This window comes from Leopardus geoffroyi, chromosome D1 (assembly GCF_018350155.1).
Source record: "Leopardus geoffroyi isolate Oge1 chromosome D1, O.geoffroyi_Oge1_pat1.0, whole genome shotgun sequence".
In the NCBI taxonomy this organism is placed as follows: Eukaryota; Metazoa; Chordata; class Mammalia; order Carnivora; family Felidae; genus Leopardus; species Leopardus geoffroyi.
The window spans coordinates 53,438,806-53,466,324 of NC_059329.1; the positions used below are offsets into that span (position 1 = coordinate 53,438,806).

Consider the following 27,519-nt stretch of genomic DNA (forward strand, 5'->3'; position numbering starts at 1 on the left):
ACTGAGGAGCAGCGGGTCCCCACTAGCAGCGAGAGTTGGCTGAGGGATGCACGGAGACCCCAAGCAGCGCTGACTGGCCTTCTTGCCTGACCCCAGGCCACCTCCACGATGTAGGAAACTCCTCTTGGCCCCTACTTTGCCACCACAGGATGCCACCCATTGGATGCTCTTTCGACGTATTCCCCCCACAGTCAGGTTTCTTGCTTCCTTCACCCCCATCTTTGATCTGCTCCCAGGGAAGATGTTAATCTGAAGAGATCCGTAGGCACCGTTTAGAGTCCGCTGCCTCTTTGTAAATCAGCCCATTAATAAAGGCATCCAGAGGGGTTGGCTTAACCCTCTGTCCTTTCCAGCCTTCGAATTCTGTCATTCTCGGGTTTAAGGTAGGTCAAGCCAGCTTGAGAAGTCCTTGAAGCCATGCTGAGGAATTCTGAGATAATTCTGTATGCAAGGGGGACTTTTCCAGTGTAAGCCCGGTAAAGAGAAACAGAAGTAACTGGCACAGGCCAGAGGAAGACAGGGTGTCGTCCACAGTGGAAAAGAACCCTGTCATCGCATAACCCCCTGGGTTACTGCGGATGAAAAAGGGCTGTGTGCTGAGGAAGTACGTGCAGTCACTAGGAACGATGAACGAAACATGGGCCCCCGCTTGTTCAGGAGAATGGATTTGAGCATGGATTGAGCATTCAAGATTCGTGGATTTTACAAGTAATCGGGAAGACGACAGCCCCTCAAACAGGGAGGTCGCCTTAAATAGCTCCACCTATAGTAAGCTTTTGTCAGTGTGCCAGATCTCTCTCTCCCTTGTGACGACTGGCACAGAGAATTCCATGGCTTCAAGGCCAGGTGGGCATACGCGTTTCTTCTCTTCTATCTGATTGCTTAGTTGATGCTGTCTAGAAAGCTGTGTTAAGAAGGATCCCGAGGGGGAGCCTGGGTGGCTCTGTCAGTTACGCGTCTGACTCTTGACTTCAGCTCAGGTCGTGATCTCATCATTGTGAGATTGAGCCCTGTGTTAGGCTCCTCACTTGGGGGTAGAACCTGCTTAAGATTCTCCCTCTCCCCCTCCCCTGTGCGTGCTCACTCTCTCTCTCTCTCTCTCTCTCTCTCTCACTCAAAAAGAAGGGTCCTGAGGCTATATTCAGGATCAATGGGAAAGGGTCTCTGTGATTGATTAGTAATACCTATCATGGTCACCAGAATGGAGAACATTGATGGCACACCAGGCATCTGCCATCCCTGCTGTGTGTTAGTGGGTAAAAGGAATAGCCAAACTGGGAGAGGCCAGAGCCCTGTGAAAGGGTACTGATTGATGTAAACTGGGTTACGGGTGAGGGCCATACAGTTCCAAGCACCATCACTCGGCATGAAAGTTTCTTCCTGTCACCACCAATGCTGTGTCCCTGGTAACCACTAATGCAACTCTTGTTTTTGACTGACATTATTATATTTTCTAAATGAGTAGACATTTGAATGAGGACTGTCCCTGTTCATCGAGAGTCAAGTAGTTTGCAACATAAAGACATCAACTACATTGAAGTTGGAAAGTTTATACTGTAGCCTCGTTCAGGGAGAAAGAATAAATCTTTGTATGATTATGCAAACTCTCTTCTGTTTACATCCCATGGGCTTCTATGGGGTCAGTTTTCAGGAATCTAAATTTAGATAGGATCTACCAGGAGGTAGGGAGCTCCTTGTCATAGGAACGATGCAAACAGAGCCCAGTGACCACATAGCAAGGATGATTCCAGTGCCGACTGAGATTTTTCACTGGATGGCCTTTGATTGTCCTTCCAACACTGACAGTCTTTGCACCCATGATTTTGTGACTTTTGTTTCTCATTCAGCAAACCATGCAGGGTACCTCCTTTGGGCCAGGTACTGTGCTAAATGTTAGGGCTAAATACATGATCCCTGCCCTCTTGTTGTTGGTAGCTTTGGAAAGGAGACAGCTGTGTTAGCCGTGATTGAAGCAGCTCAGGGGCTATGGGAATACCCACCGCCAAGAGCACTAGGGGAGGCTCCCTGGGAAGGATGATGATGTAGCTGAATCCTCTAGTCAGAGTTAAATTGTCAGGAGACATGCAGAGAGTGGATGTCAAATCGAGGGAAGTTTCAGGTTTAAGAGAGGACAGTGTGGTGGTAAAGCCATCGTCTGTGTTTGAAGCATCTGAGGGGTGTTGGAGCTAATGCAGGAGAGTTCGGTAAGATCATGAAGATGACCTCAGAGGCCAAGTGACGGACCTTCCCGGATGGGCACTGGGGAGCCACTGAAGGGTTTTAAGCAGTAGAAGCAGTGGCAGAATGTAGTCAGACTTTTATTTTAGAAAGAAAAGTGTAGAGGAAGGAAGAATAGGCCCCGTCACAGCAAATGGGTCAGGAGAAGCCAAGGGCATCGGCTAAGACAGTAGCAGTGTAGGTGGAGAGGAGGGGTTGGCTTTAGGAGAATTTGTGTCTCCTGTTAGGAGTGGTTAGTCCACTGATAATGTGTCCTCACATAGAATAAATACATCCTTCTGATAAAACCCTCTCTCTGCAGAAACTTTAAGACGGGACTGTAGATTGCATGTGCAAGGGCCAGGTCAGATAGGCAGAACTGGAATGTTGCCTTTGTTCCCTGGAGACTCAGAGCTTACAGACAGACCTGGATTCCATTCCCAGCTCTGCCACCTGGCTGCTGTTCACCCCTGGGCAACTCGCTTCTCTTTCTGAGCCTTGACTTCCTCATCTAGAAGACAGGCACGACCCATCACCTCAGGAGGATGTGTGTGAGGCTGGAGTACGCTAATGCAGGTGAAGGCATTGCAGGTGCATTTTCCTACTTTTCCTCAAGGGCTGGGGCAGCATCCTTCGTGCCTGGTCCCCTCCAGCTGCCGGGGGCAGAGGATGAGCGTCTTGTTGCTTGGTCGTAATCACAGCCTGTGATGACTAACTTGGAAGGAACTTTCAATTATTAAAAATCAAATTAATTGTCTCAGCCGAGCACAAATATCCTTAACAAAGACTTTTCCAGCCGACCAACCGATCTAATCAACAGGCAAAAGCACAGATACTTAATTAGATTTTTGATGAAAAATTGTGTTTAATTTCGAGTATAATCAATTATTAATTACTGTAATGAGTGAGTCTGACTGGGTTTACTAATTAACTCATTTAAAAATTATGAATAACCTTTTCATTTGTAATTATTTTCTACATCCTATCAAGCTCCAGATAAGAATCCTATCACTTCACCAGCACAGGGGGAGTCGAAAACAGGGAGGGCAGGAATTGTTCTTTCTCTGCTATCTGCTCGGGGCTGCCATATCTGGAGGGAACCCTGACAGATCCATTTGACATTCGGTTTTTAGTTCAAAAGTTTCCGTTCATTTGCAGAGACATCTGCAGTTACTCTCCTAGGAAGATCACCGCCAGCATTTACCACCCACAAAGGCTACAGGGCCTGGGGCCTTGCCTCTGGGCTGTCTTCCCCCCTGGGGGGTGTTACTTGGCCACTCTAGTTTGGGTGGGTAATCTAGGAAGGACCTTTAAGAATCCACGGGGCATCTCACCAGAGACGTGATGTACATTTTTGTCTCCGAAGGACACCCTTTCGGAGAGGTAGCTGTTGACCATGCGTGCCTTGTTTTACTCACCATTCTCCCTGTGATGGTTTTTGAGTATTGGAACACTCTCCGCCTTTTCCTTTCTGAAGATAAGAAATGCGTTTGCAGAACCAAATAGGGAGAGCATGATAATGAGGGGACGATTAGTTAAAAGTCAAACCATGAAGTTTGTGCAGCCATGGCAAATAATGCTTTATTTTATAGCAGCTAATTGTTTTTAAAACACTGTCCCCACAAAAGGCAGCGTGGCATAGTGTGGTAAAGATAATAGGGGCTGCTGTGGTCGTTAATGAGATCACTTCACTTAGCTTTGATTGTTTGCAGCCCACATGCCCCTCTCTGTTCTGAGCACTTTGCTTGTAGTTTCTCATTTTCAAATCTCCCAACATCCCTGTGGATTATTCTCTCCAATTTACAGATGAGGACACTGAGAACCTGTGAACTGAAATAAGTTCCCACCGTCACCCGGTAAATGGCAGGACAGTGGTCATCCCCAAGAACCCAGGCTCTAGGGCTGATGCCTTTAAATTCTTTTTCGACTTCACATTCCTAAACTTTATGCACTAACTTTCCTATCATAGTACTTGGTATTTAGAATTTTTGCTGTGTGCCCAGTGTTGGTCCAAGCCCATCATGTCATATCTTTGAACACTCAACAGTTCTGTGAGATAAGTTTTATTTTCTGTTTTTTCTACAAGAGGAAACTAAAGCTCACAGAAGTTAACAACTTGCCAGGGTCCCAAAACCAGTAAAGAATATAGGATTTTTAAAGGCCATACTCTCAGACACTGTGCTGGGTTCACAGCTTGAACAGATGGTGTAGAATCAAAAGACCCCACTCATGTCCAGCTCTATCACTTGCTGACTGTATAAACTTGGGCAAGTTGCTTAATTTGTCTGAACCTCAGTTTCCACTTTGCTTATGGCTCCTATAGTCGGTGTGGCTGGAATGATTACCCCATTTTACGTGGGAGGAATTTATAGCAGCATGGCTGAGAGCATGGGTTCTGAAATTAGGCTGTCTGATTTCAGATGTCAGCTCTGCTGCGTATCTGTCTTGTGACCTTAGGCAAGTCTGTGTAACCTCTATCAGCCTCAGTTTACCCATCTGTAAAGTGAGGCTAATAATAGTGGCTACTTCACAGGGCTCTTGCAAATTCCAGTAAGATAATTTGCATAAAGTACTTAGACTACTGTCTGGGACCTTTAGCACTCAATAAAAGGTAGATACTATTATTGTTGTTAATAGTATTCTTAGTACTATTAGCATCACATGTGGAAGAGTATTTGTAAGTCTTGACCGAGACCTTGGACCAGCCTCATCTCATCGCAGTGCCTGCGGGCTTCCTGGCCTGTGTTAGTCACTGGGGCAGCCGACAGAACAAGCAGGGAGACCTGTCAGGAGACATTTGTAGGGATGTGTTGCTGTTACAGGGAAGCAGCCTAGAGAAGAATCATTACCAGAAAGTGCCTCGCGTCATTTCTTTAACTCAGACAAAAGTTGATTTTTGGTTCACTGACAGTCGCCTCTGTCCAGGTAAGACTGACAGGCTCCCCGGCGTTCTGGATCTCTATGTGAAAAGCAAACACGGGGTATCACGGAAGAGCTGTGGATTCCTATCTCCAGGACTCCTCAAGCACCTGTCTTGCCAAATAGGCGTTTGGAAAAGGGGGCACAACAGGCTTGCTAACAGTACAAAAAAGCAGGACTAGTTTTACATTTGAATGGAGACCTGAGATTGCCCTGGGACTCTCTTCCACGGTGGGTACAGGCCCGCCCCGCGGAGAAAGGGTGCCGCTCACTATGCTTTCTCTAAGGCAGTGAGGTGTTCCCATGGAATTCTGCAGAAATCTCAGCTCTGCCACAGCCCAGCTGGGTGACCCTTTGGAGCCTTGGTTTCCTCATTTGCAAAGTGGGGAGAACAATAGTGCTCCCATGAGAGATGATGCTGAAAAACCACAGGGCATGTGAAAAAGGAGAGCTCCCTTGCTGGTGGCCTTGGGACACTGTTGGGAGCCTTCCTTGGACCCCAGTTTCTCAACCCAGGATGGGGTGGGAGTAGATGATCCCGTAATGTCCTCCCCAGGTTTTGGAAGGAGGAAGGAGGAAACTGAACCCGGACGTGGGCTGTGGCGGCCTCTGTGCAGCTGCTACGACGACATGCTCAGCACTGAGGGCTCCTTCTTTTTATTTCTTTTATCTTTTTTTTTTTTTTAAAGTAGGTCACATTTTCACCTCCACTAGCAGCTGATGTTGGATTGAGAAAAAAAAAAAAAAAAATCGGAGCCCTTGCTTGAAGTGGTGATAGTTGGGTGAGAACGCTGCTAAATTTAATTGCTGCTTTACAAAAGGCAGCTGTCAGAGTGCTTGCTTGTTGGAATATCGCAGTCCTTGGTCCGGAAGCGCCTGGGTCATCCAGTTCTCGGGGTTATCTGGGCAGCGCTGATGGAGGCGGGCTGGGGCCCCGAGTGCCACGTGTGCAGACTGGTGTGGGCTCTCCTCGCCATGTCTGACTGACATTCCACCACACAAACCCGACTTCAGGGGCTGGCTGGCGGCAGTCCAGTTAGGGGGTCATGAGGCATCCCTTCTCTTTAGGGGGCGCCGTTGCTCACTCTCCCCTCTCCTAAAGTCTGTTCTCTGCTGCACGCTCGTCCGGAGCACAAAGCCAGGCACAAGGGAGCCCTGCTGAGTGAGACTTGATTGGATAAATGACCTTGCAAGGTGGTAAAGCCTGCCGAGGGTATTTTGGGTGGAAGGAAAATACAGGCAAAAGCACGATGGCAGAAATGTGCACTGTATGTCCTGGGGCTCGGGGGCAGGTGACATGGACATGAAATGAGTAGAGAAAAGGTCAGAAATGGAAGCCAAGGTGATATTACCCCCTCCTTCCCGCAGTTATCCCATCTGGTTCAGCTCTCACGGCATCAGCATCTCGGGTGCCATTTGCTTCATAAGCACAGGCCTGTTGCCCTTTGGGCCCGGGTGTTACTAGCGAGCAATACAGCTTATTTTCTCTCCTCTCTCTTTGACTTCACATCAGGCCTTTTGGGTAGATTTACCTTTATAGCCCAAAGAATGGGGAATGGAGATGATTGAACTTGATGTTTTAGGGGGAGGAAGAAGTGGTAAAGATACAGGATCCTGTATTAAAGCTTTTCTTTCCAAGATTGATTCCTTCATGCTGCTCAGTGGGAATGGCTAATAGCAAGATATATATAGATTGTTCTCTTCATAACAGACCCCAGACAGGTATCCTCCAGCCCCCCAAAAGCAGGACTTGAGCCTGGCACGGCTGTCTGCTGTTGTCTGAGGTGCCACCGTGCGGAGGAGGGGCTCACTTGCTCTGTGGCGCTGCCGAGGCCAGAACTGGGCCCGCAGGGTGAAAATGAAACAAAGGCCGATTTGGGCTCTGTGGGAGGAGGCTTTCCTAACAAGACAGCGGCCTGTGTGGAGTAGGCTTCTGTGTCTGGAACGAGAGGAGCAAGGGTAGGTGCCCAGCGGGTCTCGTTTTATTGTCCGTTGTCCTTCTGCCCTTCCTTGCTGTACCATGTGGGCAAGGACTTCATCTCCTTAAGATGCCTTCCCGTCTGTAACGTAGGACGAAGCAGGCAAACAAAGGAGTAGCCAAAATGATTAAGGCGTTCAACATGTGACCGCTCGGCATGAAAAACATCTTCCCCGCTCTGCAGCTGCCCCCCCGCCCCCCGCCGTCTCCCCACCCTCCGATCTCCTCCATGGGTGGAACCAGCCAGCAGCCGGCAGACCCAAGGAAGCCCACTGATCCAGACCGTGTGGGTGAGCCTCCCAGGCACAGAGCAGGGTGGAGAAGGGGAGAGCAGGTCTGGAAGGCAAGTAGATAACATCAGCCTCCTCACATCTCCGATTTCTCTTCCATAGTAGTGCTCATGGCTCTGGCTCTCCTCCTGGGGACCCAAGGCTAGTATCGAGACCCAAACCTTACACATTTACCTCTCTCCCCCTTACTCAGGTACCTCCCCCCCTTACTCAGGCACCTCTCCCCCACGTATTCAGGCACCTCCCCCCCCCTTACTCAGGCATCTCTCCCCCCCTTACTCAGGCACCTCCCCCCCCCCGGCTTACTCAGGCACCACTCCCCCCCTTACTCAGGCGCCTCTCTCCCCCTTACTCAGGCATCTCTCCCCCCCTTACTCAGGCACCTCTCCCCCCACTACTTAGGCACCTCTCCCCCCCACTCAGACACCTCTCCCTCCACTTACTCGGGCACCACTCCCCCCCTTACTCAAGCACCTTTCGCTCCCTTACTCAGGCACCTCTCCCCCACTTACTCGGCACCTCCCCGACCCTTACTCAGGCACCATTCCCCCCCTTACTCAGGCACCTCTCCCTCCCCCTTACTCGGGCACCTCTCCCCCCGCTTACTCAGGCACCACTCCCCCCCCTTACTCAAGCACCTCTCCCTTCCTTACTCGGGCACCTCTCCCCCCCCCCTTACTCAGGCACCTCTCCCCCCCACCTTACTCAGGCACCTCTCCCCCCCCTTACTCAGGCACCTCCCCCCCCCTTACTCAGGCACCATTCCCCCCCTTACTCAGGCACCTCTCCCTCCCCCTTACTCAGGCACCTCTCCCCCCGCTTACTCAGGCACCACTCCCCCCCCTTACTCAAGCACCTCTCCCTCCCTTACTCAGGCACCTCTCCCCTCCACCTTACTCAGGCACCTCTCCTATATTTTGCTCCCACTCAGCCACCAGGCCCTGCCCACTTGTAGTCGAAATCAGATTTCCTGAGATACAGTTTACACACAGAAAACTAACACATTTAGGCATACCATTCTCTGAGTTTTGACGGATGGAGTTGCGTGACCATCACCACCACCACGGTCAAAACACAGACCACTTCCATCACCCCAAAAAGCTCCCTTATGTCCTTTTATACTCAGTGCTCCCCTCATTCTCAGCCTCTGGCAAGCACTCACCTGTTTGCCATTTGGTGGTTTTAGGTTCTCTTTCTCAGAGTAATAAACGTAATAAAGAGGTGATTTATTGCTGGATTCAGAATCAGACTGTAAGATCTTCAAGTGTTGCTGAGAACACTGGAAGGTAGAATTCAGAATTCAAGATACTAGGGTCTCACAACGGGAACATCCGTGCTGTCGGCATGAATGCACACGGGCATATGCTCTTGTGCCATTTTTATGGACCATTTCTTCCCATACACGCTTATAACTGTTGACACAGTTCTTGGCAAGTTGAAGAGCTCTGTCATATCTGTGCCATTACCGTATCAGTATATTTCTGCCGTCTCCAACTTTTCCTATTATAAATAGCGCTTCTGTGAACATCTTTGTGACTCTGCTCTGATTTTTCTTCTTTCAGTTATTTTGGGGAGGGCGTGTTCCAAAAGCAGGATTTCTGGGTCACAAGGGGTGCACAGTTTGAAGCTCTTGTTACTCACTGCTAGGGGCTCCTTGGAAGGGTAGGACTGAATTCCAGGATGCCCAGCTGGGTGTCCAGTTTCCCTGCAGTCCCACCGGGGTGGGGCTTTGTGTCTGACCTTGGGTCAGCCGGTTCAGTGGGTGGGGTGCAAGGGAGTTGACGTGTGATTCCGAGACCCAGAGAAGCTATAGAATCTTCATTCCTGGAGGGATTTCCGCCTCCTTTCTCTCAATCTGTTCCTTTCAAAAGCTGGGCTCACATGTCCCTTCCTCAGTGTACCTCCTGACCCCCTGACACTAAGCCAGGACCTGGTTCTATGCTCTGACACTGCTCACGATGCTCCCCACAACGGCAGCTGCTCATCATGTCACGGATCGGCTGGTGCCTGTCCCTGCTGTCGGATTGTCAGCTCCACAAGGGCAGAAACTATCTCCATCCTGCTCAGGGCCATAGTTAGTTTCTTATACAAGGCCAGCAGGAGGTAGCACGTGTTCAGCAAAAGTGTGTGGATGGAGAGAAAGCAGGGGAAGGTGCCTGGACCTGAGCCTAGCCACTGTGACAAGGCATGGAATGGAAGGAAGGAAAAAGGGAAGAGGCTTGTATTCGTATAGGGGACAGAGAGGGAAGGTCTAGACTCAGTGAGATCATGGGAGCATGGAAAATGGTTATCAGAAGCTGAGCAGGGAGCCAGAGGCAGCTGCCAAAGCGTAATCAGTGTGAGGTGCACTCCTGGCCCAGGGCCCTGTTTTGCTCCTCTGTCCATGCAAGTCGAGCAAGAACCTTGCGCTCTCTTAGCCTGTTTTCTCACTGGGAATGTAGACAGTAGGCTGCTGGAGAGATGCTATAACAACCTGGCACCTAGCTGTTCCTGGTCCCTGGAATCTGTCTTCCCTCCCCCCCAGCAAACAAGACATGTTGAATTTTAGGGCCAACCAGTCCTGAGGTTGGAAATGTCACAAAAAGGTGTATTCATATAGCCTAACAACAGCAGCACCTGCAGAGATCACACACTCTCCTGGGGCTTGAGGCCCGCGCCCCATGGGCAGCTTTGGGGTCCCTGAAGGGACATTGTGGCCATGGATGGGCAGGAGGTAGCCCCAACCATACCCTGAGGGTGTTCCTTGCACGCTTTGACCCCGGGAATGTGGAAAAGGAGTTGATCTTACAGATTTTTTGCATCCTATGGAGAGGATTTGTTCCCCACGTCCTTGTTTTTCTTCTAGACTAATTACTGTGAAATAACAGAACTTAATTGCACCTAGGTGCAGAGAGAAAGCGAGAAGGGTCTCCCTGATGGCTGTTCTTGCGCTGTCATAGATATATAGCTTGTGGAGAGGAGGGGGTGCAGTCTGGGCTGTGTGCTTAGGGCGGCAGGCTCAGGACCTCCGTGAGGAAGCAGAGAAGCAGCTCTTCATCACGGGGGAAAAGGGAGGGAGGCAGGAGAGCAGGAAGGATGGCTGTAAGCACAGTGTTTTTTTCTTCCTCCTATCAGTAAAACAAGGAAATCACAACTAAATGGTTTCATTTTTTTTTTTGAGATAGCAACACAGTAGCAAGAGCATAGACTCGGGACCTAGTGAGGCCTGTATTCTGGCCCAGCCCACAGGTTTTTCACTGGGGGTCTTGATTTCCTCCTTGGTGAAAAGTCAATTAATGTCTAAGCAGTGTTCTGAGCATTAAGCGAGAAGAGGGGTCCAGACCATGGGTGGCCCACAGTGGGTGTTCAGCTGATGCTGTTCTCACCCTTCTGGGCAGCGGGATCACCCAGAAGTTTTAAGGCCTCTCAGATTCAGCCACCAAGGGCCACTCCTGGATGCAGGGATTTAAGGTAATCTGAAATTAAGAAGAGGGAACTTCCCCAAGGTTCAGGTTTGAAACGGCAGGGAGCACTCACCGAGCCTGTGTGCCGGGTTGTGTCCCCAGCTGCAAAGGACAGACAAAGCAGATAAGCTAGCATCACCGCCTTGAGTCATCCTAGGTTTCATGGTGAGCCAGATGTGTAAGGAGCTCATGGTGGTACTAGACAGATGATAAAACCATGTTCCTGGAGTTTGAGCCTTGTCCCTGTGGGAGCCCGAAGGAAAGAGCAATTCATTCTAAGCAAGATCAGATAAAATTTCCCCAAGGCGCTGAGCCTTGTAAATCAAGATATTGAAAGAGAAGCTATGAATGGCTTTCTGGAAGATGGAACAGCCTAAACAAAGGCAAAGGATGGTAGACAGAAATGTTGGCTGTGTGGGGTGCCTGTATCAGAAGACTGTGTGTTAAAATGTCCGTTGGCGCATTTGAGCCTCCTGCAGGCATTGGTCTGTTGTACCCAAGGCTCTGGAGTGTAGAGCACAGAACCCACAAGGACTGCAGGACACTGGCTGCCTTCCGCCTTAGGAGACATGCTGCACGAGACAGCTACGTGGTAAATACCTCGCCTTCCCGGGAGGCTTTCAAACCCATCGATCCTCTCCGGTGGACCATGCGCCGTATAGAATTCTCAACTGTATTTTCTTGCTCTGCAAGCCCCAAATGTGGAAAATGAGGCCGGCCGCAGTTAAATAGCTCATTGAGCTGGAATAACTGGCAAGTGAGAGAGCTGGAACTAGAAGCCAGATTTCCCCATCCCAAGGCCTACGTTCCCTATGTAGACTGTGCTGCCTTTCAGACCCCCATTCTGATGTCCTCATCTACTGTGGTGCTGCAACCCTGGGGCTCAGAGCAAACCACAGGGCCTTTGCCACCCTGGCTGTGGCTTCCCTCTGCCCCTGCTCCCAGCTCCCCTCCCACAACCCAACGTGATGTACCTTTACCATGTGCCAGGCATGTTCTGAGTGTTTTCTGCATTTTCTCATTGAATCTTCTCATGGTCTTACTTATCCAACAAATCTTTGCCAGGTGCCAACCATGTGCTAGGCACCTTTCTGTTTTTATCTCCATTTTATAGACAGGAAACTGATGCCCAAGCAGGTTAATTCATTTGTCCAAAGCCACATCACTGGTAAGAGAGGGAGCCAGGATTTGTCCCCAGACCCTGCCCTCTTTCCACCTGGGCTCTTGGATTCCCATAGCTGGGGTGGGCTGGGACAGTCCACCTGATCTGGACTGCTGAGAGGATGCAGGAAATGCCTTACGAAGCAGAGAAGCTAACTCTCTTTCTTATGGGAGAAAAATTAACATCCACCTGTCCTGTCCCATGCACTGTGCCAGGATTGTTATGTGCCCGTGGCATTGAGTGGGTCTGTGATTTTTACCAACATGCCTCAGGATTGGAGAGACAAGGAGGCCCAGATGACATCAGGGACCTCAGTACATGTCACTTACTGAGCCCTGGCCCCCCATGTTATCTGATTCTGCTGTTCTCCAGGCTTCATCTGGCATGAGTAGATTGTCACCAGTATAACATTTCACTTTGGAGGAAGCTCTTCCCTCTGGTGTGTGGCAGGCAGCTAGATTTATCGTCCTTTCGAGCCTGGAGTTAGATTTTGTTCACAGGCACCAGTGGGGAAAGAGGAGATATGCCAGGATCATTCATTGTGCTGTGGCCTCCACTGCGTCCCACGGTCCTAAATTCTACCAACTGGGCCACCAGGAACTCTCAGGAGGACCTAGTCCCTGGGCTCCTGTGAGTGTTTCTGGTTTCGTGAGCACATACATTCCTCCACCAGAGCACGCACGCAAAACTGGTATTTGAGGGGAGAAGGTGTGGAAGTTGGCAGAGATTAAATGCGAATTTTAGAAGTAGCATTTTTTTTTTTTTTTTTTTACCTGAAAACTGGAAACTCTTCTTTTGTAACTTGTTGGCATCTAACTTCCTGTAGAGCATCGAGTCTATTACATAGCATGGTTCATACACCTGATTGTGTAGGTCTGGGGCCGTGCTGGATGTTTCACATACAAATTGTTGCATTAGTCTGTGCCTTATACTTTGGGTGTTCTTTCTTTCATTAACTCTTTTTCTAAGTTTGTTTATTTATTTTGAGAGAAGGCATGCGTGTGTGCAAGTGGGGGAGGGACAGAGAGAGAGAGAAAGAGGGAGAATCCCAAACAGGCTCTATAATGTCAGCATGGAGTTCAACACAGGGCTCGATCTCGTGAACTTCAAGATGGTGACCTGTGCTGAAATCAAGAGTCAGATGCTCAACCGACTGAGCCACCCAGGAGCCCCTCTTTTTTTTTTTTTTTTTTTTTTTTAATGTTTTGTTTTATTTTTGAGAGACAGAGAGAGACAGAGCATGATCAGGGGAGGAGCAGAGAGAGAGGGAGACACAGAATCTGAAGCAGGCTCCAGGCTCTGAGCTGTCAACACAGAGCCCAACACGGGGCACAAACCCACAAACTATGAGATCATGACCTGAGCCGACATAGGACGCTTAACCCACTGAGCCACCCAGGCACCCCGTGCCTCTTTTATTAACTTTTAAGCAATGTGACCAGAATGCCTTATGGTTTTAGAACACTTCCTAATCTATAAAGAACTATCATTAAATTTAATTCTTACAGCAACTCAGGAGATGGTTTTATATTATTTCCATTTTTCCAGATGAAAACAGTGTAGGTCAGAGTGGTTATGTGACTTATTTGCTGATACACAGCTACTAAGGGTCAGAGCTGGGAGCCTGACTGTCTCTACAGATCTGCTCCACTGAGTACGTAGGTGAACAGCACAGCCAGCCAGGGACAGGGAGCACACAGACCCGCAGCGTCAGGGCACTGTGCATGGGAGAGGTGCTGAAATCATGATAATGGCCCCAGGCTGCAGAGGGGGGAGCAGAGGTCATTTTTGGCTGGGGGTGATGGTGAAAATCCACACAGAAATAGACCTTGAAGGATGGGAGAAAATTTTTTAAATAGGGAGGGCAGGGGCGCCTGGGTGGCGCAGTCGGTTAAGTGTCCGACTTCAGCCAGGTCACGATCTCGCGGTCCGTGAGTTCGAGCCCCGCGTCAGGCTCTGGGCTGATGGCTCAGAGCCTGGAGCCTGTTTCCGATTCTGTGTCTCCCTCTCTCTCTGCCCCTCCCCCGTTCATGCTCTGTCTCTCTCTGTCCCAAAAATAAATAAACGTTGAAAAAAAAAAAATTAAATAGGGAGGGCAGTGGCCGTTTCCACATAGAGACATTGTATCCACAAAAGCCTGGAGGCTGGATGGACAGGTGTGTTTGAGGGATAGAAGAAATCGCACAGACCAAGACCCCTGAGCAGAAGGGAGTGAGGAATATCAGGTACCTTGCTCAACAAGCATTTAGAGTGCTCTTGGAAAATTGTGTCCATTTTTAAGCGATATTACCTCAAGTTTCTGTCCTCAGGAAAATATTGCCAACAAAATTTGATCAGTAAGACTGGTCCATATTAAGAGATTTGTCCTTTTTTTCCCCCATTTTTGTCATTTCCATGATTTTACATCTAATCGGAAAGGCAGCATGCATAGTGGTTAGGGACAGGTTCAAGGCAATGTGGATTTGACTCGGATCCGAGCTTATTCTCTGCCTCTTATTAAATGCGCAATCTTGGGCGAGTTATTGAATCACTTTGACCCTCAGTCCTCATCTTGCAAATGAGGGTAATAATACTACCTCCCTTCTGGGGCTTTGTGCGGGTTAAGTGATACTGTGTTTATAAAGCACTTGCTGCAGTGTTTGGCACAGTATAACCTTCAGTTAACAACAGGGGCTATTTGTTAACTTGACCATCATCATCACCCTGGCTCCCAGAACTGTGCTGCCTTAAACTTCTAATTGAAAAGCTGAACCAAACCAGAGATCTGTGTATATCAGAGAAGGTAAAAGGGAACTCACGTGTATCGAGCACCTTGCTCTGTGTGCGGACGAGAGTAGGAAAGCAGGAAAATGTGGGTGACCCCAAAGAGCCAGAAGAGGCTCACCCACGGGGCAGCAGCCTGGGATGCTCTGGGGAGTATTAGAGGAACATCGCACACTCTGTTCTGTGAGATTTTAAAATGCTCTTTCAAAACGCTTCTCATTATAAAGAAATATTATCCCAAGTTACAAATCCGGGTGGCAGGCTCCACGTTAAGCTGTCCGCCCTCATTCCTCTTGCTGAAGTGAACGTTCCAGAGGGAAAAGACCTCTCCTAATAATATATACACAAATTAAAACTCCATTTAGAGGTACAGTGGGGACCACCTCCTAATTGACTTTGATCACAGAAAAAAATCATTTAACACGGTCGGTATGCCAGAGGAAAGCAGGAAATGGGAGGGTTGCTCTGCAGAGTGCTGTCACAGTGAGTTCTAGCAGCTGTGGAGATGAAGCCAGCCACAGGACTTTCCTCCTTCGGTATTCCCGGGCATTAACCAAACCCATGGTTTCCTCGGGTCCCCTTGGCTGGTTGACGACATGAAGGAAGGAGTGATGGCTCACGCGTGAGTGGCAGGTCCTTTGCTAAGCGGAGTCATCTTTCTATAGAAGGGTTTCAGCCAGGGGCGCCTGGGTGGCTCCGTCGGTTGAGCGTCCAACTTCGGCACAGGTCATGATCTCATGGTTCGTAGGTTTGAGCCCCGCGTTGGGCTCTGTGCTGACCACTCGGAGCCTGGAGCCTGCTTCGGATTCTGTGTCTCCGTCTCTCTGCCCCTCCCCCCGCTCGTGCTCACTCGCTTGTGCTCTCTCTCAAAAATAAAAATTAGTTTAAAAAACTAAAAAGAAAAGAAAAGCTCGGGCCAGCCTTGTGAATCTAGTGTTGACGCTCAGAGGCAAGTGCCGCAAACGAAGGTCTTCCTTGTGTGTTTGTTGGCAGTGATTGGATCGACAGCTGTATGTTTATTCTCACAGCGGCTAACAGGAAACCTGTCCTGCGCTCCCCTGACAGTAGTCTGAGAAGAGCTCAGGGGTTGGTTTCAGTTCTTGGTGATGCTGTGATGAATGTGCAATTACAGAGAATTCTGGAGGCTGGGTTGTCTGGAGATACAGAATTAGATTAATAACGCCTGTTTTGTCGCTGCGTTTTGAGGGGCCAAGTGTATAAAATGGAGTTACCAGCAATACCTTCCTTAAAAAGTCGTGAGATTGAATGATCCCAGAAATGTGAGTCCTCCAGCATTATGTCTTGCACATGGTACAATTTTAATAATTAGGAGCTGTTTTTGTTTTAATGATAATCCTAATTATGTCTGCCCCTTCATTTTCTCCCTTTCTTCTTCACTCCTTTGGGCTAGGTGCTGAGGGGTAGAAATGAAAGGAATGAACGCTGCCCTGAAGGGAGGGCCTCATGGTGGCCTGATACAGTCTGTCCCGTGGATTCATTCCCTTGACTCTAGGCTCAAGGAGACAACTTCTTTCTTATTTTTTTTAATATGAAATTCATTGTCAGATTGGTTTCCATATAACACCCAGTGCTCATCCCAACAGGTGCCCTCCTCAATGCCCATCACCCACTTTCCCTCCCTCCCACCCCCATCAACCCTCAGCTTATTCTCAGTTTTTAAGAGTCTCTTATGGTTTGCCTCTCTCCCTCTCTTTTTTTTTTTCCCCTTCCCCTCCCCCATGGACTTCTGTTAAGTTTCTCAGGATCCACATAAGAGTGAAATCATATGGGGGCACCTGGGTGGCTCAGTTGGTTAAGCATCCGACTTTGGCTCAAGTCATGATCTCACAACTTGTGGGTTCAAGCCCCGTGTCAGTGCTGACAGTTCAGAGCCTGGAACCTGCCTCAGATTCTGTGTTTCCCTCTCTCTCTTCCCCTCCCCCGCTCATGCTCTGTCTCTCAAAAATAAATAAACATTAAAAAAATTAAAAAACAAAAAGTGAAAACATGTATCTGTCTTTCTCTGCCTGACTTATTTCACTTAGCATAACATCCTCCAGTTCCATCCACGTTGCTACAAAAGGCCATATTTCATTCTTTCTCATTGCCAAGTAGTATTCCATTGTGTATATAAACCACATCTTCTTTATCCATTCGTCAGTTGATGGACAGTTAGGCTCTTTCCATAATTTGGCTATTGTTGAAAGTGCTGCTATAAACATTGGGGTACAAGTGCCGCTATGCATCAGCACTCCTGCATCCCTTGGGTAAATTCCTAGCAGTGCTATTGCTGGGTCATAGGGTAGATCTATTTTTAATTTTTTGAGGAACCTCCACACTGTTTTCCAGAGTGGCTGCACCAAGGAGACAACCTCTTTAATCTGGGAGTGCAGTGCCTATGGAGGAATAGGCTATGAGGATGGCTTTCCTGCCCTTACAGGATTTCCTGCCATGACTTAATGACAGAGTTGAAAACCTGGGCTCAGCAGGGTCCCAGGCTCTGCCCACATGCTCTCGTCAAGTCTGCGTCTCCTCACCTGTGCAATGAGGGAGGGGGCTGGGACTGTCAGTTCCATCTAAGCAACATCCTCCCCCAACATCCCAGCAGAAACTCCAGTCTCTGAACTCCCTGGAGAAATCTCCTGACCTTACTTTCGCAAGGAAAACCTCAATATACAATTACCGTGATGGTGATAATGTTAGGAGCAAAGAGGATCATCTCTTTGAGAAAATACCAAGCACCATAAACTATCTTCACAGCTCTTGGAGCTGAGTGTTATGGTCACCATTTTATAGATGAGCAAACCGAGGCTCCAGAGAGTTACCTAACGTCTGCCAGGGCACGTCACTGTGAACGTGAGAACCGGAAAAGGAACCCAGGGCTGTGTGACGGCAGCCTGTGCTCATCACCACTACAGTTCTGTGCTTCCCGTTTCTGGCCTCGGGAACCAGCACGACACTGGGAGACGGGCACGGAGAAGTCGGATAACCGGGCTGAGGTCAGTCCACGGGTTGGTGGAGGTGACCAGCCCCTGCATTAGTTACGTAGAGAAGAGGTCTTAGTCGAGGCTGCCTGGTGAAAAGCGCCCAGAAAAGACAGCTCTCTGATTCTGTTGCTGCAATACTACCAGTTTATTCCGTGCGTATTCGATTCCAGCTCTGGTCCCCCCACCCCTTGCTGTGTGGCCAGCTTTGGGTGCCCTCCAGCTACATTGCTGTTCCTCCTGTGCAGTGACCGTGGGACTGCCTGGTTCCCACTCGTGTGGCTGGCTGCGCTTGAGCCTCTTACTTGTGCCCAGCCGCCACCACCACCGCCCCTTGATTTACAGAATTTTTGAGCAGCTGCCGGCAAATCCTTCCCACAGCATTGCACGGTACAGAAAAATGATCAGCTGCACCAGAGTCCCTTCTCCGGAAAACACTTAATTTGGGGGTGAGAGACAGTAACCCTGATTGTTGCAGTCAGGTTTATCCAGAGACAGGAAGAAAAGCAATATATTTACTTGATTTAAAATTAGCCCCACGTAGTCACCAGTGGGATCCTGTCAGGTTTCTTTATGCCGATTCTGCTTTTAAAAACTGTTTTATCCGTTGGGCAAGTATCTCTGGTTCCTGTGCCCAAAGTCTGTCAGCTAATGGAAGCAGGATAGAAAAAGGCCCCCTCAGTGTAAAGGAATTTATAGTTGGCATGGAAAGGGAATTAGGGAGAATATATAGAAAGAAGAAAAAGGTGATATGACAGAGCTGGCTTAAACAAATCTTTCAGTGGCTCTAGAAATTAGGAAAATCGATGTAGCAAAATGACAAAGATGATGACAACTGCCGTAGAGTTCCTACTATGCGCCAGGCAGAGTTCTAAGCAAATTACATGCATTATTTCATTTAATCCTTTGAGATAGATACTACCAGCTGCATTTTGCACGTGTGGAAACTGAGACTCAGGCAAAGTAACTTGCCCAAAGTCATAAAACTAATAAATGACCGAGCTCCGGTCTCTCTGGAGAGAACCAGACTTGAACTTGCATGTACATGGTTTTGACTCAGGGGGTGAGCCATGCCTAAAGTAGTCAGAATGGGGGCCCCATGCTTTGTCCTTGAGAAGAAAGCCCCTTAACAAACACCTCAGAAGAGCAAATCTGGCTATGCTGTCTGCAGAGGCTTTGCCTTCAGTTGTCTTAAATTTTAACTTAATTTCAGACACTGGAACTCACTAGCGGTGTGATGTATCAGGAGGAGAGCCTGGACCTTGGAACCAGTCAGATCTGGGGTCAGATACTGTATCACTTCCCGTCTGGAAGGTGTGTTTGCAATCATGCGGCCTCTCTGAGCCTCCAGGTTTTTTTCCATCATAAACTGAGAATAATAGTAATTTTCTCAAGGTTTATGTAAGGATAGAATGCAATAACATACGCAGTCCCTCTTGCTTAAGTGTCTGGCACACGGCGTGTGCTCCACGGTGGGATCTCCTCCCTGGGCTCTGACACCCTTCGTTTCTACCTATTCCTCCTGAGGCTGGGTTGGAGAACTTCCCTTTTCGTGTAAAGCAACATTAAAATGAGTTCGGAAACTAGGTAAGAAAATTCATCCCTAATCCCACTATTATAATTCAAAGTCTGATGTCATTTTTACATATGTCTTTCCAGGTTTTTTTTCATATGCATATCTGGTTTTGCAGAGATGCAGTCAGCAAAAAAAAAAAAAAAAAAGTCTTGCCTTTTTTTCCCTTAGCATTCTATCATCAGTATTTGCCCTCATTGCTGGTTGTCATGGTCATTTTTGTATAACGATTGCACTGCATTCCATCCAGTACCTGTATTATAAGTCAGCTAAGTTGTTCTATTTTTACACGTCTAGGTTGTTTCCACTTTTTCTGCTCTTGCCCTGCAGTCGACATCTCTGCGTATGGAGCTTCTGGGTTCGGAATTTGTGAATGTCACAGCTTTGTAGCAAAACTAGGACTAGAACCTGGGGAATGAAACTCTGTCTTCTTGTTGCTGTTGTTGTGACTTTCTGTTTTTGTTGTTGTTTTCTCCATTGGACGACCATAGTCCAAGAATGCCAATGACTTATGTTTCACAGAAATGATAATATTTATTAAAAGCAAAAGAAAACAAAACTGAGCACTAATAGAAAAGTGGGTAGCCACATAACCGGGTTGATTCCCACTGCCTTTAGAAACCAAAAACACCACTGGAATCAACACTCCCTTGTGGTTATTGATTGCCGCCTCTAGTCACTGCCTAGACCTGCTAATTTACAGATGCAAGTGGGTTCATGCATTTGATTTTTGGAAGAAAGGGAAGCGTGCACCGTGACAGGAAAAGCTCTGCTGTACTTATGTTGGTGATTCCTGCATAATGACTTTGTTAATTGCCTCTCACTGGCTGGGTGTGGGGGGGGTGGGGGGGGGGAAGCTTCAGTGTCTGAACATCTATGGGCATTCTTGTTAAAAATGTCAGGATGGAGCTTGCACTTTCTCGGCCATCTCTTTTGTCTTGCTGGGCAGGAAAAGGGGACTGGAAAATGTCAACCCTGGGATCAGATTGACCGGAGCTGAGGGAATAAGAAACTTCCCCCAGCCCAGCTCTTGGCTTTTAGAAATCATTAACATTTCAGTGTGGGTGATCCTGTGAACCTGCTACCTTTCCACAACCTTCTTCTGAACTCTTAAGCACCTTTTCACCTTTGCATGGAATTAAAAAGTAGTTTAAAGGGAAAACCCATATCAGGTTTCTTATTTAGGTCACTTTCAGTGTGCTTGAGAGTTTTGCACTGACAGTTGTAAATACAAACCACAGAGTGCAGTTTAGACAATCCTGTGATGTACATTGGTGGTGAATGGTCACCAGTAATTCTTCAGGAAAGGGGGTGTGACCAATTACAGTTTATTTTTTTCAATGGTCTGGTTCATTCTTAGAGCAGACAGGGGAGGACTCTTTCTATTTCTTAGCTTTTCTGGATCCATGGCTGTTAATTTCACATCATTTGGGTAGCATTCGTTTCCTGCCATATACAACTTTAAACGTGGGCTGCTGTTGGCCAAGAGATAGTTATTAACACCACTCGTCCCCCCAAACATTAATTGTAGCCAGTGTGTGTGTGTGTGTGTGTGTGTTGGTGGGTTTTTTTGCTGGTGGCTTTATGTTGCCCATATTTTATCTTCTATTTAAAGTAAAAGAATGAAAGGGGCACCTGGGTGGTTCAGTCGGTTAAGCATCCCCCTTCAGCTCAGGTCATGATTTCACAAGTTTGAGCCCCGCATCGGGTTCTGTGCTCACAGCTTGGAGCCTGGAGCCTGCTTCGGATTCTGTGTCTCCCCCTCTCTCTCTGCCCCTTCCCCCCTCTCTCTGGCCCTCCCCCACTCGCACTCTTGTCTCTATCTCAAAATAAATAAACATTAAAATTTTTTTAAAAAAATAAAAGTGAGGGGCGCCTGGGTGGCGCAGTCGGTTAAGCGTCCGACTTCAGCCAGGTCACGATCTCGCGGTCCGTGAGTTCGAGCCCCGCGTCAGGCTCTGGGCTGATGGCTCAGAGCCTGGAGCCTGTTTCCGATTCTGTGTCTCCCTCTCTCTCTGCCCCTCCCCCGTTCATGCTCTGTCTCTCTCTGTCCCAAAAATAAATAAACGTTGAAAAAAAAAAATTTTTTTTAAATAAAAAAATAAAAAAAAAAATAAAAGTGAAAGAATGAAAAAGAGGAAGCTTGGGTTGGGAACACAGGCTCCTAAGTTTGAAGCTTGCCTCGAATCTATACTGGCTCCTACACTTAGACTGGTGATTCCTGCACGATGACTTTGTGAATTGCTTCCTGCCACCAGGTGCTGGGAGGAGGCTTCAGCATCTGAACATCTATTGGGCATTCTTGTTAAAAATGTCAGGATAGAGCTTGCACATTCTCAGCCATCCCTTATGTCTTGCTGGGCAGGGAAAGGGGACTGGTGGTATTGGGTAACTTTTACCTCTCCTGGTAAATCAGAGTATGTTAGTATAACTTAAATGTTAGTCCACTTTCCTTGTATGTATTTTCCGGTAATGATTTTTCAACCTATCTTTACATGAAGATTAAATTAGATAATATAAAGCATTCAGCATGTTGGTACGCACTCAAATGATTCCACATTTTGAGCTGCTGTTATTATTTTGATTATTTTCAAGGAAAAAGAAGAGTGGTTGCTTGAGTTATGTTTCCTTGGACTATCTGTGGCTGAGCTTGTGTTTTACCCTTTGGAGAGAGGAGGGGAGGAGAGGGGAGATTGTTCCTTCTCTCTTCCCCTCTTCCATAACCTGGAACTATAGAATTAACCACCACTCAGCACAGTAAAGGAATGGAGGGCCCTCTAGCACAAATCTATTGAAGACCCTGAATCAGAGAGTAAGGGTCCCTTCTGTTGTGGCTGTAAAGTGACCATGACTGGCTGAACTTCACACCTGTCTCCACATCATCCCCTAATCTCAGTGGCCCCATGCTTACTTCCCACCTGCAAGCCTCCAAAACTGATTTCTGGGTGACTGAGTCTTCCGAGGGCCCAGGTTCGAGTGGGGTCCAGAACTTTGCCTTCCCAGGTGGTGAAAGGAAACAGAGAGACATGCCAGCCTCACACCTGTGTGAGGACTCTGTGATGGCGGGTAGTGGGGGGCAAGGCCACGAGGAAGCCCCGCCAGTGTGCCTCCCGAAGCTTCAGGTCAGCATCTTCCCCCCCACCAGCTGAGGACTGTCCTGCCCTAATTAACTTCCCTGAGACACAAGACCCTGTGATCATTTTCACCTCCAATGCTTTTTTCCACTGGCTTTTCTTTCTCCTCATTTTGCTTTTTTTTTTTCTTTCTTTCTTTCTTTCTTTCTTTCTTTCTTTCTTTCTTTCTTTCTTTCTTTCTTTTTAAGCAAGAGCTTGATTTTGCATCTTGTTAAAAGTAAGAGAAAGCTTTGACAATAAAAATGTTTTTCTTAGCAAAGCTGTGAGAGTTCTATTCATTCTGGGATTACTTAATTCTCATGACCTTTAACAAGACAGCACTTCTGCACAGTTAGATGAGATAATTGATTCTAATGGGGAAAGGAGCAGTGCTCATTTAACTGCATATCTCTGAGTCGTCCTCCGTTCAAACAATTTCTCCATTACCTTTGGAGTTGCCAATATATAGATTAAACTGGTAAGACGGTAAGCAAAAATGGGAGCTAATTCAGCCTTGGAAACAGCAGAGTTTTCACTTCTTCCAGGCAAGTTAACTTCTATCATTATTGACAACTATACCACCACGAGCAGCGTAAAGTTCCTCCTCCTTTAGTGCCCAGGACCAAAAATATGCTAAGTGGTAGCTGCTGTTTTATCACTATCATCAACAGTATGAGTATAATGGTTACAAAATACCGCCATCATGCGTATGTACGGTTTACAAAGCACTTTGCCATATATTATCTCATATGATACAGTAATTCTTTGAAATAATTGCCTCTCCATTTCTTGGATGCATCTAGGTGGTGGCAGCTAGGATTCCAAACCAGTCTTCTTACCTCTGGCACACACTGTTCCCCGCTCGGCAGTAACCAGAGAGAGCAAAGGGTCAGATTCCATTTCTGTTACAGAGATCAAACTTGTGTGCGTTCCCTGGGTGGCTTGTGTTTTGGACTAGAAGTCAGAAGGATGTGCAGCTCTCGTGTCCTTTATACAGTTATTTGTGCCTTGAAGGTGCCCACACAGCCCCTCAAGACCCCCCCACCAGCCTGTCAGTGAACCCTTCCACGGATGGGCCAAGCAATACAACCCTCTGTCCTCCTCACAGGATCCTATGTTACAGCCCCCAAAGCTGCTCCATGTGTGAAAGGGGATGTTTTTGTAACACCCACTTGCCTTGCAAGGTAAAGCTAGTGAGAAAGGCTTGGTGAAGTGGGTGGAGCCTGGGCTTCAAGCCAGGAAGACTGGTGATATCTGATTTCAGTGTTTGAATAGTTGCAGATTCTAGTCTACACTGTGTCGCTCGCGAGCCATTTAACCTTCCCTGTGTTAATCGATGTCACTGTGTCTTAGTTTCTGCATCTGTAAAATGGGGCTATTACTAACTGTCTTTTCAGGATTTTTGTGAGAATTAAGGAAATATTGCATTTACTGGTTTTAGCACAATGCCTGGCACTCAGTTTTATAACTACCTTCTGAGACTTAGCGTGCACATCTGCAAGTTGGGTTTTGCAGGGCTGCCTTGAGGTTTAGATGCAATGTATACAAATTTCCCAGTGTGCTTCCTGGCATACAGTTAGCCCTCAGTATACATAATTACTGTGGGCCTTCATAGTTCCATAGATCCTTCCCTGGGTTCCTCTGGCCCTCTTAGTGGGCCAGTCACCCCCTCCTCTGGGCCTTCTAGTCCTTCTGAGTAGACTTTGTTCCTTGTCCATCTTCTCTACTTGTCTGTGAGCTCATGGAAGCAAGGGCTGTCTGATTACGTTCTGGCTCTCCAGAGTCAGCCCTGGGTCCCAGTACAGGGTAGGCTTCTAGAAAATATTCATCAGTACAACAAAGGAGTGATGTTGTATACAGGATGCTGTGGGAGTCAGGGACTGAAGTTCTTCACTCTCTGTGTAAGGAATCAGGGCAGGCATTTCAGAAAAGGTAAGTAGGGACCATTGACAACTCTTAAATCCTAAAATGGGATTTAAGCAGACGTTTTGTACTAGATTACAAAATCTTTTAGAAACAAGTTTCCTCACCTTTTCAAGCACTGTGTATGTTAGGGAACAGTGTCCATTCTTTGGCGTCTTATGGTCTCTTCTAGATTGTTGCACAAGACCGTTTAGCAGTCACTACCTTGGAAAAAAATATTTTTAAAACAGAAATGCAAGTACATCCTACAAAATCAAAAAGTACAACAAATATACAGTTAGAAGCAAATCTGTCTTCTATCCCTGACCCTTAGGATCTCTTTCCATCATTGGGTGCATCTACTGTTACCAGTGTCTTTCATATCCTTCAGGAATATTCTAAACATATACATGATTTTTCCCGCCAAAGGCAGTATATCAGATATGCCATTCTGCATGTTACAATTTTCCTTTCAGAAAAATATAAAGAGCTTCCATGTGCTTTTTTTATGATTACGTAATACATTGTATGAAGGTAGCTTATCTGACCCCTTACTGATGAAGTGGTTTCTAATATTTTGCTACTACAAACAGTGCTGCAGTGAATAACCTTGTATGTACATCATTTAGTATAATATGTGAAAATATTTGGAGGAGAAATTTCTAGAATTTTCTAGAAACCCTGGGAACCTCTAAATCCCAGGATCAGTAGTATGTTTGTTATTAATTTGATAGCTTTTTTCAAATTGTCCTTCATAGCGTTTGTACCAACTTATGCTCTTACCAGTGAAGTATGAGAGTGCTTATTTCCTGTTCTCTGTCAATACTGTATAATTTTAACCTTTTTTATCTTTGCCAAAGCCTATGTGAAAAATAGTATTTCAAAGTTTTAACTTACATTTCTCCTATGATGAGTGTTGTCAAGAGTCTTTTCATATGATTGAGAACCAATTGTATTTCTTATTCTGTAAGCTCTCTGCTCATAGTTCATATCATATTCCTATTTTCCTGATGAGCTGTTGGGTTTTGCTTATTATTTGTAGCAGTTACTTTTATATTAATGAAATTAACCCTTTGTGCTACAAATTGCAAAATTTCCCCCTAGATTATTTATCTTTCAAAGCAAAAGGCCAAGGCTTCCTGAAACTCCCCCATCCCTACCCCTCTCCCTGTCCCACCAGACTGTGAGCCCTCAGGGCCAGGGTCTATGCCTTGAGCATCTCCATGCCCAGCCCCCCACATAGGGCTTGGCACTGCAAAGCTGTCTTCAGGGGCTGTTTGTTGAGCTGAGCTGAACTGAATTCCTGAGTTCCCCACCCCAGCTGCCCTCCCCTATGGCTTGGGAGTTCCATTTCCTCCTCCAGCAGAAAAAGATGACTTTTCTCATTGCTCACCACAGCCATGCACCTGTTTGGCCTAAACTGGCACCTGCAGCCGATGGAGGGGCAGATGTATGAAATCACGGAGGACACAGCCAGCAGTTGGCCTGTGCCAACGGACGTCTCCCTGTATCCATCAGGGGGCACTGGGTTAGAGATCCCTGACAGGAAAGGCAAAGGAGCCACAGAAGGTAGGGTTGCCGTGTTGTTCGTGTCGTGAGTCCTCTGTGTCTGCCTTTGAACCGAAGAGACCTTCATTATGCACGTCATGTGCCTGACTCACAGCTCCGTGCTTTGGCCCTTCCTCCATCTTTCTGCACTCCACGCCGGCTGCCAGCCCACCTGTGTCTTCATCTCAGTTCCTTGTCACTGTGAGCTCATACGGGGCTTGGGCAGCTCTCATGGTGCTCAGTGGTATCCCATCTCATGCCTCGAGGGAAGCATCATGGGCTTTCGCACTGCTGGGTGGCTGTCTTGGATTGTGTGGGATCAGGATGAGTCCTTAAGGGGCCAATAACGATAATCATTAGTGTTTGTACGGTTTATTTATTTCAAAGATTTTGTCAAGAGCTTTTTACACTTAATCCTCACAGAGATCCTGTGAGGTAAGTATAATTCTTTAGACCCATTTTAGATACAAAACCTAAGGGTTACATTAATTTAGTGACTTGACCAGAGGTCGCTCAGCCAGTAAATAATGGAGCTTGGCATATGAGCCCAGGTCTGGGTGACTCCAGAGCTCTTACTGTCTCTATAAATTGTCCTACCTGATTCACCACATGGTTACAAGACCCTGAAGGAGATGTAGATGAGAAATCCCATTATGCAGTGGGACACGGATATTTTTCTATCAGTGATGGAGTGGTAGTGACATTTGGAGTTTAGCATTCTTAAATGGGACATCTGTAGACCCATGTTCTGAATTTCTTAAGGGTCTTTCTAACACGCCATTGACATACATTCTTCCACTATCAGCCAAAAGTGGCACAGACTCACAAAAATGGTACCATGAAAGATGGCTGAGCTAATAGGCCAGTCTCATTGCCATTCTGGGCAGCGTAGGCATTCTTTATCCTGTCCCTGCTGTGCCCTGCTTCATCTCGTCTGTTAGCAAAGTGCACCACAGGTCTGCCTCCACCTTTACTGCTATATCTTCTTTCCTAGCATCTCAGACAACTTTGGGATCAAAGCTTCTGAGGTTTCCTGCCCTCAAGGATTCCCCTTCCAGGAATCTGTTTGGTTAACAGGGTACCATATGCTTGGTTGAAGTAGCTACTCAGGACCTCTGAATGATCCTGAAGGCAAAAATCAATTCTTTTTTTTAAAAAAAGTTTATTTTTGAGACAGAAAGACAGAACACAAGTGGTGGAGGGGCAGAGAGAAAGGAAGAGAGAGAACCCCAAGGAGATTTGCACTTGTCAGTGCAAAGCCTGACACAGAGCTCGAACTCAGAAACCATGAGATCATGACCTGAGCTGAAATCAAGAGTTGGATGCTTAACCAGCTGAGCCACCCAGGCACCCCCAACTCTTTCTTTTTGTTTTTTAAATATGGAATGCTTCATGAATTTGCATGTAATCCTTGCACAGGGACTATGCTAATACTCCAACAAGATCAACTCTTGACCCATGGTCATCTTTAAGGGAAGTAAGAATGGGAGCATTTCCACAGAGCCAAATCAGAACCTCTGCCTACTTTTTCTAGGGGCAATGCCAGTCTTCTCCTTTACAAAGATTTTAAGACTTAAAACATTTAATAATTTATACTTTCTTCACCCTTTAGTAAGGATATGGAGGG

The 27,519-nt window shown here is 47.2% G+C and overlaps 1 protein-coding gene across 6 annotated transcripts in view; it reads left to right on the plus strand.

Moving 5' to 3' along the window:
- The window catches only part of TENM4 (teneurin transmembrane protein 4), a 2,911,279-nt gene that overhangs the window by 2,691,506 nt on the left and 192,254 nt on the right, over window positions 1-27,519 (plus strand). For all 6 annotated transcript variants that reach the window (XM_045483835.1, XM_045483839.1, XM_045483838.1 and 3 more), the window contains one exon: window positions 25,743-25,913. In XM_045483835.1, the coding sequence (XP_045339791.1) occupies window positions 25,743-25,913 (171 nt within the window). The remainder of the gene's footprint in view (window positions 1-25,742; window positions 25,914-27,519) is intronic.